At 50.6% G+C, this 13,548-nt stretch overlaps 1 protein-coding gene across 1 annotated transcript; it reads left to right on the plus strand.

Annotated features, from left to right (window-relative positions):
* The first annotated feature begins 417 nt into the window (after positions 1–417).
* TMEM271 (transmembrane protein 271) lies at positions 418–1,898 on the plus strand. The gene has a single exon (XM_036921176.2). The coding sequence runs from the start codon at positions 547–549 to the stop codon at positions 1,663–1,665; it is 1,119 nt and encodes a 372-aa protein (XP_036777071.1). The 5' UTR covers positions 418–546; the 3' UTR covers positions 1,666–1,898.
* Positions 1,899–13,548: the final 11,650 nt, after the last annotated feature.

The following is a 13,548-nucleotide window of genomic DNA, read 5'->3' on the forward strand; positions in this document are numbered from 1 at the left end:
CAGACGTAGACGCACGAGAGGAGGGAGGTGCTGGGGGAGGGGGGGAGGGGGTCTAGGGGAGAGAGCCCTGGGGTGAGGGGCGGCGCTCCCCACGCCTCCGGGAGCGCGGACCGGGGGCAGAGGGCGGAGGAGCGCGGCGGAGGGGCCCCTCCCGGTGCGGAGGCTGCGGAGGGGCGTCCTAGGGGCTGCGGAGGCCGGGGGAGGGGGGGCGGGGAGGGCGGCGCCAAGGCCGGGCGCGCGGGGCTGCGGACGGGTGTAGGGAGCCGAGCGTCCGGGGAGGGGCGCCGCGGGCTGGGGAGGGGGCGCGCGCCCTGCGGTTCTCGGCGCCGCAACGGTTCCCGGCGCGGGGCTGCAGCGGCGGCGGCGGCGGCGGCGGGAGGCGGAGGATGCGGGCTCCGGCAGCGGCGGCGCGGGATCGGGAGGACGCGGGAGGATGAGGAGGAGGCCGGCGGTCCGGCCGCGCGGCGCCGGGAGGAGGCGCAGGCGGCGGGGGCGGCGGCGGGCGGCGGCGGGCGCGCGGGGTGCGGGCCGGCTCGGGCGCGGAGGATGAAGTGGAGCGTCCGCGGGGCCTGCGCCGCGCTCTCGTCGTGTCTCCTGCTCGCCTGCGCGCTCAGCGCCGCCGCCGTCGGCCTCAAGTGCTTCTCGCTGGGCTCGGAGCTGCGCGGGGAGCCGTTCCGGCTGGGGGCGGCCGCCGGCGCCTTCTACTCGGGGCTGCTGCTGGCCGCCGGCCTTTCGCTGCTCGGCGCCGCCCTGCTCTGCTGCGGGCCCCGGGACGCGCCCCTCGCAGGGCCGGGGCCGGGCCCGGGGCTCGGGGTCCCCGCGGCCCCGGCCGGGGCTCCGGAGGCCGCGCCGGGCGAGCAGGCGGCCGCAGGGGGACCCTCGGGGCCGGTGAACAGCCAGAACCTGCTCCTGCTCGGCGTCCTCGTCTTCATGCTCGGGGTCCTCAGCGCCTTCGCGGGCGCCGTGATCGACGGCGACACCGTGTCCCTCGTGGAGCGCAAGTACTCCCACTACTGCCTGCCCCCGCGCGCGCCGGCCGCCGCCCCCGGCCCCGCGGCCGCCGCCCCCGGCCCTGCCCCCGGCGCGCCGCGCGCCCGCAGCACCCCGGACAGCGCCACGCCCGCCAAGTGCCGGCAGCTCAAGGACTACCAGCGCGGCCTGGTGCTCTCCACCGTCTTCAACTCGCTCGAGTGCCTCCTGGGCCTGCTCAGCCTCCTGCTGGTCAAGAACTACAGGTCGTCGCAGGCCCGGCGCGGCCGGCGCGGCCGGAGAAGGGGAGGCCGGGCCCTGGCGCGGCCCCGCGGCGGCCCGGGGCTCCGCGCGCAGCTGCCAGTCTCCCGGGCGCGGCGGGGCCGGCGGGGCCGGCGGGGCCGGCGGCTGCAGCCGCGGCCGAGCGAAGCCTCTATCCTGTCCCCGGAGGAATCGGACTTGACCGCCCCGGGGGACTGCGCGGACTTTGCGGCGCACCACGCCGTGTCCTACATCAACGTGGGCGTCTTCCACGCGTTCGACGAGGCGGGAGTGGAGGTGTGCTGCGGGGGTCACCCGTCAGTGGAGCTGCCGGGTTACGCGCCCTCGGACCCCGACCTCAACGCCTCTTACCCCTACTGCTGCCGGCAGCCTTGTGAGGCGGCGCGCCCTTGGGCGCCGGGCCGGGCCTGCTGAGCCCCCGCGCGCACCTCCTGTCCGACCGCGGGGCGGAGGAGCACAGGGCCGGGGCGCGCGCGGTGCACCTGCGGGGGCGGTGTGGCCGGCGCCTCCCAGGGCTCCCCGCCTCCCAGCCCTCCGGGGCTACCATTTCTGTGTCGGAGGCTTTCTTCTCTTCTCTGTCTGTCGGTATCCGGATTCCATTTTAAAGTTTACAATAAATGTTTTGGGGTTGGCTCGCCCCCACCGCACTTCTCTGGCAAGTCCGTTCCCTGGGCCGCGCCCCGAGGCCCCGGGTGAGACCAGGGTAATGGGGGAGGAAGGACCCTCGTCAAGAGGACAGAGACAAAGCAGCTGGGACTTAGGAATGAGGGGAGTGACAGAGCCCCCAACAGCAACACTTTGTACACGGATGTGCCTGCTTTTGTCCATACTTTCTTACTGTAAAGCTCTCCATAAACAGTGAAAATGTTTGGTAAATTTATTGCAATTTAAAATTGGTGAGTTACTTTATTAAATTAATTGCTATGCTATTGAAGATATTCATCAAATTGGAGTTGGAGAGTGCACACAAATCAGTTTGGGGGGAAATGGTTGAATTTGGTCATTTGTTGAGTTTAAACAGTTGTATGCTGCTAGCTGGTTGACTAAATCCAACCTCTTTCTGAAGATAACTTTCTGCTTGTATATCAAGTCCCGTACCTTTCTTCGTTTGGAAACTGGTGATGGGGTTGCTATTGCAAAGCTGAGCTTATTTTTGGCTAATACATGAAAATAATCTAGTCCTATTTTGGAGAATCACAGTTACGTTTTTCTGGCAAAGATTATTTTCCTGTTGATTACTTCATGAATCTGGTAATTTTTAATATTGTAGCACTTCATTAAAAATATACCCCTTAATTAGCCTTAACTGAAGTGCAGATTAGGGTTAGGATATACATGTGTGTGCATACTTACACACACAATATGAAATGCATTCCAAATAATGTTGAAGTGTGTTTCGAACTAGTGTGCTGGGCTGCCTGGGAGCTGGGCAGGCTCACAGTCTTGGGGAAAGGTAATCCACATCTGTGCGCTAAAATTTCGGTGCCAGGCAGGTATGCCACTGATTCTGGACTTGATGGCAGTAGAGCCCAACGCTGACTCACAGGGTGCGTGCCTTCTGCAAAAGGAGGGGGGCCCGTGCGCAATATTCTTGACAGGAGTAAGCACAACGCAGAACGCTTGGTGAGAAAAGCAAAAGAAATGATGTGTGATACCTTTATAGCGTATAGGAGGCCACTCGTAGTGGTGACAGTAGCCAGATTTAGGGGTGGCGGTGGAGTTGCCAGGTGCAGGCTCCGGAGTGGCGCCTCTCAGGTCCCAGCCGGAGTTTCCTTGTCCCTGGGTGACCCGGGCTCCCGTCTAGCTGGGACCTGGCCGGGCTGCCTAGCCACAGCATAGCTGCTGGAGAGAGGAGGCCATCTCCACACAGGGATGTGGAGACTGTCACCGTTCGCAGTCGCTCTGTGGCGGCGGCAATCCCGTCCCACTGATGCCCGGGGAATCACCAAGGAGCTTGGGGTTTGATGGCTGGGGTGGGCCTGCGTCCTCTCCTCGTTACGGTGGTGCCGCGGGAGGAAGAGCATTTACTAGGTTCTCGTCCACGGGCCTCTTCGGATACTGGTCCATGTTAGACCTCTGGCTTCCGCCAGACTGAGGGCACGGCCCAGCGAGGCCCACCTCTGGCCCTTACAGCCTGGCCCTCTCTTGCCCCTGCATGACCAGCCCACTGGCCACCAACCTAAAGCAGAAAACGAAGGGAAATTATTTCACCTAAAGTGAAAAGATGCAGTGAGGTGACGGTCAGGACGATCTTCCTCACTTGCCTGAATCAGCTCAGTGAGACCCTGCCGGGCGGCTCCTGCCCCCTCCTGGAGCAGAGGCCGCACAGGCAGCTAGGAGCTGAGCTTGCAGAGCTTCACAGCGCAAGTGGCCCGGCCACTGCGTGCCTGACGGGTGCGCGCACAGTGGGCTCCTGTAGACAGCTGCTGGGCAGGGGCTGACCGGGCAGACACACGAGTACACGGACGTAAGCTGCCAGACCTCCCATGTCCCTCCTGTTTCCTGAGGTATTCCACCTTCCACGGTTTGTGCAGCCTAAATGTTAGATGCCTTATGAGACTTTCAAATCAAAATAAGACCTCTCTGAAGTATAGACTTTTCTTGGGTGGAACAGAAGGCAGAAGAGGATGGGGCGGGCAGGAACTCCATGCCTTCAGGCTGCCGGGACCTCCACGTGACCAGCAAACCAGATGACATGATTCAAGATGCTAATGCCGCAAACTCCATGAACATTGATAACTCCGATTTACATAGGCTGATAAAATGATGCGGGATACCGGGGTTTTATTTTTTAAAGTTTACTAGAGGAAATGAAATTCTAAATATCCCTAAACTCAAATTGCTCCAAAGATCAGTACTCAGGGAAATGAGCGGAGAATCATGAAGCCAACGAGCTTCTAGTTAGGACTAACTTCCTTGTAACAACTCCAAATTCCTTGAAGTTTATCCAACTCATGGCAACACTTTTTATTCATGTTCATTCTACTTTTTGAAAGTTTGAGTTGTTTAGAATTAAGTCTTGATGCTTCTTGGAAAATAATGCCAGTTCTTGGATCTTTCTTTAAAGGGGTCTTACTCTGCTTCTCAGAATAATAATAAACTCTTGGTTTGGTGGAGGCCAGACTAAGAGTTTATTAAGATTAAGATGGTGAAATGCCAAATTTAAATTAAATGCATTTTAGCATTTTTATATGGCCTAATGCTGAGTTTGTAAGTGTTACTTTAAACATGAAGGCTGTTTACTTTTAAGGGGATAATTTAATTAAGACAACATATGTTGTTACCAAACCGTGTTGTCTCAAGATCGATAAACAGGCGCTCCTGGGGTCTCATCATACGGGTCACACGCCTTTCCTCAGGGGGAGGGTGTGCTCTGCCCCTGACAACACAGACCTGGACCACACAACTAAATTTCTGACTGAAATTTAATTAAATAATCATTTAATTAAAAAACTTAGATGGCATTTTTGGTGAAGATCAACTGCTGGTGATTGAAGTTTTTACTCCTGGCTGCTGGTTTCATGACATGGTGCAGGTAGAAGCCTTGAGCCTGCACACACGCACAAACATGAATGCATACACATTCATGCACACAGAAGCACACGCGCACGTGAGCATGAGCACGCACAAATACACATGAGCGTGTGCACATAGACATTCATGTGCACATGTGCAGACATGCACACACACACATTCTCACATGCATGCAAACACACATGCGTACATTCACACTGCCCCCTGGGTGGTGCCTGAGGGCCAGGCCAGCAGCCCTGCCTGGGGCATCCAAGCCTCCATGTGGAACCTGGCTGGGGTGATTGGCTGGCCTGTGGACTACTGCCTCCCACTGCCTCAGCCTTGTAGGATATGCACGTAGGAAGCATGCCTTGGGGGCTACCTTTGGGTGCTGAGCTGCACGTGGGCCTGTGTACTTTGTCACGTCCTGGTGGGGCGTCCCCTCACGGGGATGCCTGTACAGCACAGCAAGCCACAGTGGAGCTGCACTGGGGTCTGAGTGAGTGGCGGGGGCCTGGCTGAGTCCCTAGGCTCTCGGTGGGTCTGTGCTGCACAGACGCTGCAGCAGCTTGGCCAGTGCTGGCCTCTTTGGGCCACTTTTGGGCCTAGCTCCCCCTCTGAGCAAGGGCTGCACACATGTCACACTGTCCATGGTGCCCTCAGACTATTGCCCCAAAGCATTGTTTTCTCACCAAGATATGAAAGAAAATAATGACAGACACCTTAAGAAAAATGAATTGTGGTATAAAATAAGTATAAACTTTATATGCCTGTGCACCTATTTTTTTTCTGAGGCAGAGACAGCATCCTGATGTCAATAGGTTTACTATCCAGATGATCCAGTTTCTTTGCTTCATCTGCTAATTTTCAGCATGGTGATTGACAGGGACAAAACACCAACAGATGGAAAAGAAAATTTTACTTAGGAAATAGTACACATATATCATTATGTGCCCAGTTTGAATTCTCCCAAGGACTTCCTGGGGTGGCAGGAGAAAGCCTGGTGGTTCCCATTACAGAGCTGTAATTATAACCGTTTTCTTAAAATCTCCATGTTCAGAGGGGAATCTACTTATATGTGTGAGTTTCATCTATTTTGCTTTCTTATTGCCTTTGATCCTCAACAGAATGTCAATAAAAACCTTGTCACTCTAGGACCAGTAGAATCTGTGTTGAAGCACAATGCGCCCCACAGAACCCCCCAGCACTGTGTGGCTCCCATCCTGGTGCTGCAGGACCAGGCGGCAGGGGGTGGCCAGACCCTCCCCCCAGATGTGCCAAGGGCAGGAGGGCCGAGCAGGTGAGTGGGTGAGCAGAGGCTGCTCTGATCCTGTGCTGTGCCTGCCCTGGGTCTGCCCGTGGCACCTGGGAGTGTCCCACCTTACCTGCCTTTCTCCCATCACCCCAGCCCTGTATTTGGCCTTGTGTACCTGCTCAAGTCCTTATGCTATTCCTGAACCACCAGCCTGACCCTTTCTTCATCTCTACTCCTGGTGCGACATTTTCCTAAAACATGGGTCAGATCGTGGTACCCTACTCAAGAACTTCCCTTTTCCTAAAGGCAAATAAAGCCTTGTGGACTTGGTCCAGCCTGACCCTTTGCCTTCTCTGTGGCCACCAGGGGCCAAAGATGAACTGACAAGGGCTTCTCCCAGTGGAGCTCGTGAATGAGTAGCTGTGCCACTGAGGCTGGTACTCTCTGGACAAACACCAGGGTCCCCTGGCTGTGCAGTGGGAAAGAAAAATGGACTGTGTTGATGAGACGGGGAGGAGGGCTAAGTACCTGGGCAACATCATGGGGTAGGAGGTGTGGGCCTGGGCTGCCTCAGGGGCTGGGCTGCCTCAGGGCCTGGACCTTTTAGGAGTTTGTATTACTTTCCTGTGGCTGCTGTCACCAAGCACCACAAACTGGTGGCTTAAAACAGCAAATATTTATTCTCTCACAGTTCTGGGCGTCAGCAGCCTGGGGTTGAGGTGTCAGCAGGCTGGTTCCCTGGGAGCTCCCAGGGGCCCATTCCACATGTGTCCCCAGCTTCCCGTGCTGCTGGCAGTCCTTGGCATTCCTTGCTCTGTAAGCTCATCTTTCTAGTCCTGCCTCTGCCTCCGTATGGCCCCCTCTGGGCGTCCCTCTCTGCCACTTACAAGGACACTCTCATTGCACACTCTAATCCAGTATGATCTGCAAAGACCTTATTTTCAGATAAGGTCATATTCTGGGTGGACAAGAATTTTGGGGGGACAACACTGAACCGTGTACAGAGCCTGGTCAAGGTTCGTGGCTTGCTCATTCTTCTCTGCAGAGGCCTTCCTGTCTTCCTGCGCGGGGCTAGCTACCGAGGGCCTTGGGCACGTGCGCTCCCTCCCTGGGAACGGAGCTGTCGGAGCCCCTCAGACCGCAGGTGTTCCTGGACCTGAACAGATTGGTCAGATTCCCAAAAAAGCTGATACATTAACTGCCCAAGGGGAAAACTGTCCTGAAAATAAGTTATATTTGGCTCACTTGCAAATATTTTTAGATGTCCTGTGTCCCTGCCCAGATACCCCCACCCTCCCTCACCTCTTGCCCACTCCACCCATTCTGAGGCTGGGTAAAGGAGGCTCCCAGAGCTGCAGAGGCCACGCCCTCACCTGCCACAGTAACTGAATTGTTTTTCAAGTGCAGCCCCTTGCATGTCGCCCTCCTTTCTGTGGGGGTTGGGGCAAGAGAGGCCTCAGGGCCCCCGGGCACTCCCAGTCCAGCCAGGAGACTCAACTCCCATGGGGAAAAGGCTGCAGGACCTGAGCTCACGGTGCCCAGGGTGTTCCGAAAGGCACACCGATGCCTCCAGGCCTCTGCTTCAGGGAAGCAGTCCACCTCAGTCTTGTTCATTTTAGATTTCTTTCCACCTGCTCACACGTCCCAGCCAAGGTTCACGCAGTTCTTTCTGCATGTGTGTCTGTCCCCCAACTCTCTGTCCCCTCTCCTGGCCCAGCTGGGATGTAGCTTCTGCTGGGAGCCTCTCAAAAATTCCCCTGTGGGGCAGTGTCTGCCCTACTGGCCCCTTCGCTGCAGCGCTTCCCACACCTGCCTATGGGCCTGCCTGTCAGAGTCTCTCTGCTTTTCAAGTGTTGCTTAGGTTACATTTTCCTTAAATGCATGACTTCAGTTCTCCCTCGTTGATGCCGTCAGCCACGTCCTGTGGGCTCTGCCTGCAGCTACCCTGCTGCCCTGTGTCCCTGCCCAGATACTCCCACCCTCCCTCACTGCTTGCCCATTCCACCCATTCTGAGGCTGGGTAAAGGAGGCTCCCAGAGCTGCAGAGGCCACGCCCTCACCTGCCCATCCAGCAGCTGTTTATGGGGACTTCACACGAGCCTCGGGGATTCTCTGGCAAACCTGGTGGCACGTTGCCGTCTTTGCTGGTGTGGGCCCTGATCAATGGCTAATATGCCATGTGGGCTCATCAAGGGCCAGGCCCTGTGTGCCAAGCACTTCAGGTTCCCTGCCTGCCTTTATCCTGAAAACAACCACTTTACAGGTGGGAATACTGAGGCTTATGGAATGAGTGTCTATGCCAAGGATGGAGCCCGTGTGAGAGCCAGTGGCCTGACCTCGGTCTCTCCTGCGGCCTGGGACCCCTGCCTCATTCTAGCTGCCAGGCAGGAACAACGTGCAGTTCCTAAGCAGCGTTTGCGGGAGTTCTGTAAGCTCCCGTGTGGGGTGGCCCGCATGACGATCTCTATCCCTTTCCAGACCTCTGGGTGCTTAAAAGTCAACCACCTGCTTACTGCCTTCAGGGTCCCTCAACACCCCAAACTGGGCTTTCTCCCCAGCTTGGCATCTCCCCCTTCTCAGCTGAATGGCTCCACGCCCACTCCCCAGAATCCTGTTCCAAATGCCCTACACACTCTCCTCACCAAATGCTTTGACTCAACTCATCTCATTCAGTTTTTCATTCAACAACTATCAGCTGGGCCAGGCGCCAGCAATCCCAGGGAGTGCCCGCGCCCCAGCACTCGCCTCTTGCCCTGATGGGAGCCCCTGTGCTCGCGCTCCAGAGAACCGCAGGGCAGAGATCTCACATTCCTTTTTTTCATACTAAATCCAGAAATCAAGGTGTATTTTACACTCAGAATACACACCAATTTGAACCAGCCGCATTTCCGATGCTCAGTGACTGTGTGGAGTGGCTTGCCGACTGGTCTAATTTAGAATGGCTTGTTTCCCCTGCAGGCTTCTTTTATTTTGATTAGGAAAAATGTTCATAAAATACTGCACATAATATAACACACAAGGTTCCATCTCTGAGTCAGTCTGCATTGCCATCAAAACCAAAATCCCAAATTTTAAATTGTTAACAGTTAAAAATATTATTCCTCATATTTAGACCACATTTCTCTCTTATTTTTAAATATGTAAAGTGTTACAGGAGCAGCCAGCACTTCCCACTGTCCTTTAAGCCACTGCTCACCTCAAACTGATCGCGGGTCATTCCCCAGGATGTTTTTGAGTTTCTTTCACCAAAGTGTGTGTCCATGCACATTACACAGTATTGTTTTCCATGTTTTTAAACTTTACATAATGGTGTCATACTCTATTTAATCTTTATGCCATATGCTTTTTGCACTCAATATGTTGTTTCTGAGATTTATTTGTGGTGCCCCCCCCCACCCCGTACCTCTGGCTCATTATTCTAGCTGATGTATCACATCCCCTCGCGCAGATAAACACAGCTCATTGAGCATTCCCCTACTGAGGCACTCCTAGATTACTTCCTTCTTTACTCTTACAACCAGAGCTGCAACAAAAGCCTTGCCTGCCTCCTTGTTCTCAGGCACGGCTTTCTCTAGGCCCCACACACAGGAGTGAGCGTGGGGTGTGTGCATTGCTGCTCTGCCCGTCGCTGTGTGGTGCGCTGCCCTGGGACAGTACTGAGATGCGGATGCATACGAGTCACAACTCCCAGCAGCCTGCAGGGCACCTTCTCCGCCCCCCTTAGCCACCCCCACCCTGTCCTCTCTTGGTTGCTGGTAAATGGTATTGCATTGCTCTCGCATTCAGTGCCTTCTGCTTCTCACTCCAGCTTTAGAACAAAGTAGCTGTCTTTTTACTTACTGATTTCTAGGAGTTTGCGACCCATGCCATGCATCCCACTCCCCCGGGGTTGGCACATCTCTCGTCCCAGAGTGGAGCTGTCCCTTCATTTATTTGTGGTGTCGTTTGCCAAAAACTAAATCACATTTATTAATCTTTTCCTTTATGGCTTGTCTCCCTGTTTCTTTCTTAAGAAATACTCCCTATCCCAATGTTTTAAAGATAGTTTTGCTTTTCTTATAAAAATCTTAATTTTGTTTTTATATTTAGATCTTTATCCATTGGGGAATTTATGATGTGAGGTAGAGAGCTCATTTTATCCTTTATTATGTATGTGTGCTTATTTATCTGTGTCTATTAAATACCTATCATCTATCTATATCATCTTTTTCCTTTATCATTTTATCCTTAGTTGTATGTATAGCTAATTTTTGTTATTTATCATGTTAAGCCAATTATTTCAGTGGATCTATCAAATCCATGCCTTTCAACCTGTTTGTAACATCTTCCTTCACATATACTGATATTCCATATTCACACAATTTTTCTTTTTTGTTCATTTTTTTTTCTATTTATTTACATGTCCCACATCTTACTTCTTAAAAATTCTGCTCTTGGCATGTCCCAGTGTGTATTTTAGATGAGACCACCCATGTCAGGTAGCACCTTGTCGGCACACAGACTGGGCTGTGTGTTGATTCGGGCAGAATGCCATCCTGACAATTTATAAAGTCCTTCCATCTTTGAATAGGTGTCTCTCTCCACTGATTTAGGTCTTTTCATGTTTTCCAATAAAATTTAATACTCTTTTCTGTAAATGCCTACATGACTTTAATTCCATTTTCCTGAGATACATTTTAGTTTTTGTGGCTATTGCCAATTTTCTTTTAGAAACAATTACCTTTTCTGTGTGTGGCTGCTTTAAGGCCGCCGACCGGCTGATCGGCAGGGCTGCAAACATCTCAGTTCTAGTGCCTTGCCTATTTCCAGCATCATCTGTGACTAATGATGGTTTTGTTTCTGCTTTCCAGACCCTGGTATGTTCTGTGGCCCACGAGCTCTTGCTAAGATCCACACACACTTGAGTGTCTTCCTCTTCTCGTGCCCTGCGTCCTCAGGTATGGGGCATGCCCAGGACCTTTCAACCCACTGAGGAAGTGTCCTTCAGTGTTTAGTCTGCAAAGGCATTATTTAATAGGTATTGAGTTCTATCAGTATCTATTCCTTATCTGTTATCTTGTTTCCTGGATTAATCTATTACTGTGGTAAATTACACTAATACAGATTTTGATTTTAAATCAAGCTAGTAAGGTGTCTAGTTTAAAAGTCAAATGTACTATTGTTTCACCCTCCTCTTCTGTATTTCCACTCCCACAAGCAATCACTTTTTTTGGTAATATGCCTCCATATTTATGGGAAAAAATGACTATACTGCTACTCTGGTTGTCTCTGTTTTGAATGATTACTGGTTTCTTACTAATGAACACGGGGATTAGTTTCCTTACACCCCCAACTTGATGACTTTCTTACTCTACCCTCCTAGGAGTTTTGACATTATTTGGGGGTGAAATCAGTATTCTACTTTACTAAGATCATAAACACCATCCACAGATGAGGCCCCACAACTACATTCTTTATTTTCCTTGAAATTAACAACTGCCATGTTTTCCATGAACCTGTGGCCAAGTTATCCCCAACTTTCGGCAGAAGTGAAAACATTGTGTTCAAACATGCCAAGTAAACCAGGATTTCTTTCTGTACAGACCTCCCTTCCAAGCCTTCACCTCCTATGACACGGGCCTCACCTCCGTGGACATGACCTCTCTGCACGGTCAGTATCGGGGACACCCCCTCTGCTTCTCTCAGGTCCCTAAGTGCAGCTGTGCACTGTGCCCCAGAATATCAGTGGGCAGTGAGTGGAGCTGAATTCCTGTCAAGTGACACTGACCAGTCACAGATGTTTACAGCAGTTTTATTCATAACTACCAAAATTTAGAAGCAACTAAGATGTCCTTTAGTGAGTGAGTGGGTAAATGGTAACTCCAGACAATGAAATATTAACACTAAAAAGAATAAACTATCAATCCCTGCAAAGATTGGGAGTAACTTTAAGTGCGTATTACTAAGTGAAAGAAGCCAATCTGAAAAGGCTCCGTGTATGATTCCAACTACATGACACTCTGGAAAATGAAAAACTATGGAGACAGCAGAAAAGTCAGTGGTTGCCAGGGGCTTTGTGGGAAACATGGGATATTTAGGACATTAATATTTAGGGATATTATTCTCTTTGATAATATAATGGTGGATACCTGCCATTATACATTTCTCAGAACCAATAGGATATGCAAGACAAAGAGTGAAACTTAATGTAAACTATGGACTTCAGCTAATAATAATGTATCATTATTGGCTCATCAATTATAACAAATATATCACTAATTCAAGATATTAGTAACAGAGGAAACTATGTTGGGAGAGTGCAATGTGAGGAGTCCCTGTACTTGCCACTGAATTTTTCTGTACAACTAAAACTATTCTAAAAGAAAGCCTGTTAACTAAAAGACACTGGTGAAGATAAAACAGAATACTAAAAACTATTAAATTAACCCAAAGAAGGCAAGAAAGGGAAACAGAAGTATGACAACACTGACAAAAAATGAAACAAGTATAAATGGCAGCTTGAAATTCAACACTGTAAATAATTACATTAAATGTAAATGAACTAAATATTCCAATTAAATGGCAGAGATTGTCAGACTGGATAAAAAAGCTGGACCCAAGTTGTGATTTTACAAGGGCCATACTTTAAATGAAGACACAGTAGGTTGAAATTAAAAGGATTAGCGTTACATGCAAACACTAAACATAAAAAAGTTGGAATGACAGTATTATCAGAGAAAAAAGTCTTCAAGGCAAGTATTACTGGATAAAAAGAGCGGTATTTCTTAATAATATAAAGCAACTATATCATGATTATCAATGTTTATGTTTCTAATAAGTTTTAAAATACACGAAGCAAAAAGTAACATCTTAAAAACATATAAATCCACGTGGATGGCAATTTTAGCAATCCTCTCTTAGGAACTGATAGACTAGGTAGACAAATCAGAAAGGGTACAGGTCTGACAACACCTGCCTTGATGCCGACAACTGCCTTAACCTAATGGTAGAGCTGGAAATATTTCAAACTGACTGATAACAAAAATGCAGCACATGAAAATTTGTAAGTGCAGTGAAAACAAAACTTACAGGAAAATGTATAGCTTTAATACTTATACTAAAAAGTAAAAAAGACTTCAAATGATTCTAAGTTACGATTTTAAGAAGCTAGGAAAAAACCCCAAACAACAGAGCAAGTGCTGTTCGCAACCACACCGAGTATTTGGTGGCCAGCAAGCAATGTGAGAACACTTTGAGTGCTAACAGGATAGTGTGTCACTTACATGCAGGCCTTTCATTATGTGTTAATTGCATTTTAGGAAACAGTTTGTAGGCTTGGAAATGGTACAGAATGCATTCTCATAGTTTTCTATTTAAAATAATGGGAAATAGATCCCCAGTTAGTGTTTTAGCATGAAACAATGTGTTTTTAGAATGGATTATTGATGTTAAGTGGGTGATATCCTATAACTAGAAAAACAATTTTAGAGAGTGATAAAAACTTAAACACTTCTAAGTTAAATATTAAATATTTGTATGTTAAGAAACAC

The sequence above is a fragment of the Manis pentadactyla genome, chromosome 5, assembly GCF_030020395.1.
Source record: "Manis pentadactyla isolate mManPen7 chromosome 5, mManPen7.hap1, whole genome shotgun sequence".
Taxonomy (NCBI): domain Eukaryota; kingdom Metazoa; phylum Chordata; class Mammalia; order Pholidota; family Manidae; genus Manis; species Manis pentadactyla.

Excerpts from the sequence above, each read along its gene's own strand:
- TMEM271 (XM_036921176.2), top strand. The coding sequence starts at position 547 with ATGAAGTGGAGCGTCCGCGGGGCCTGCGCCGCGCTCTCGTCGTGTCTC.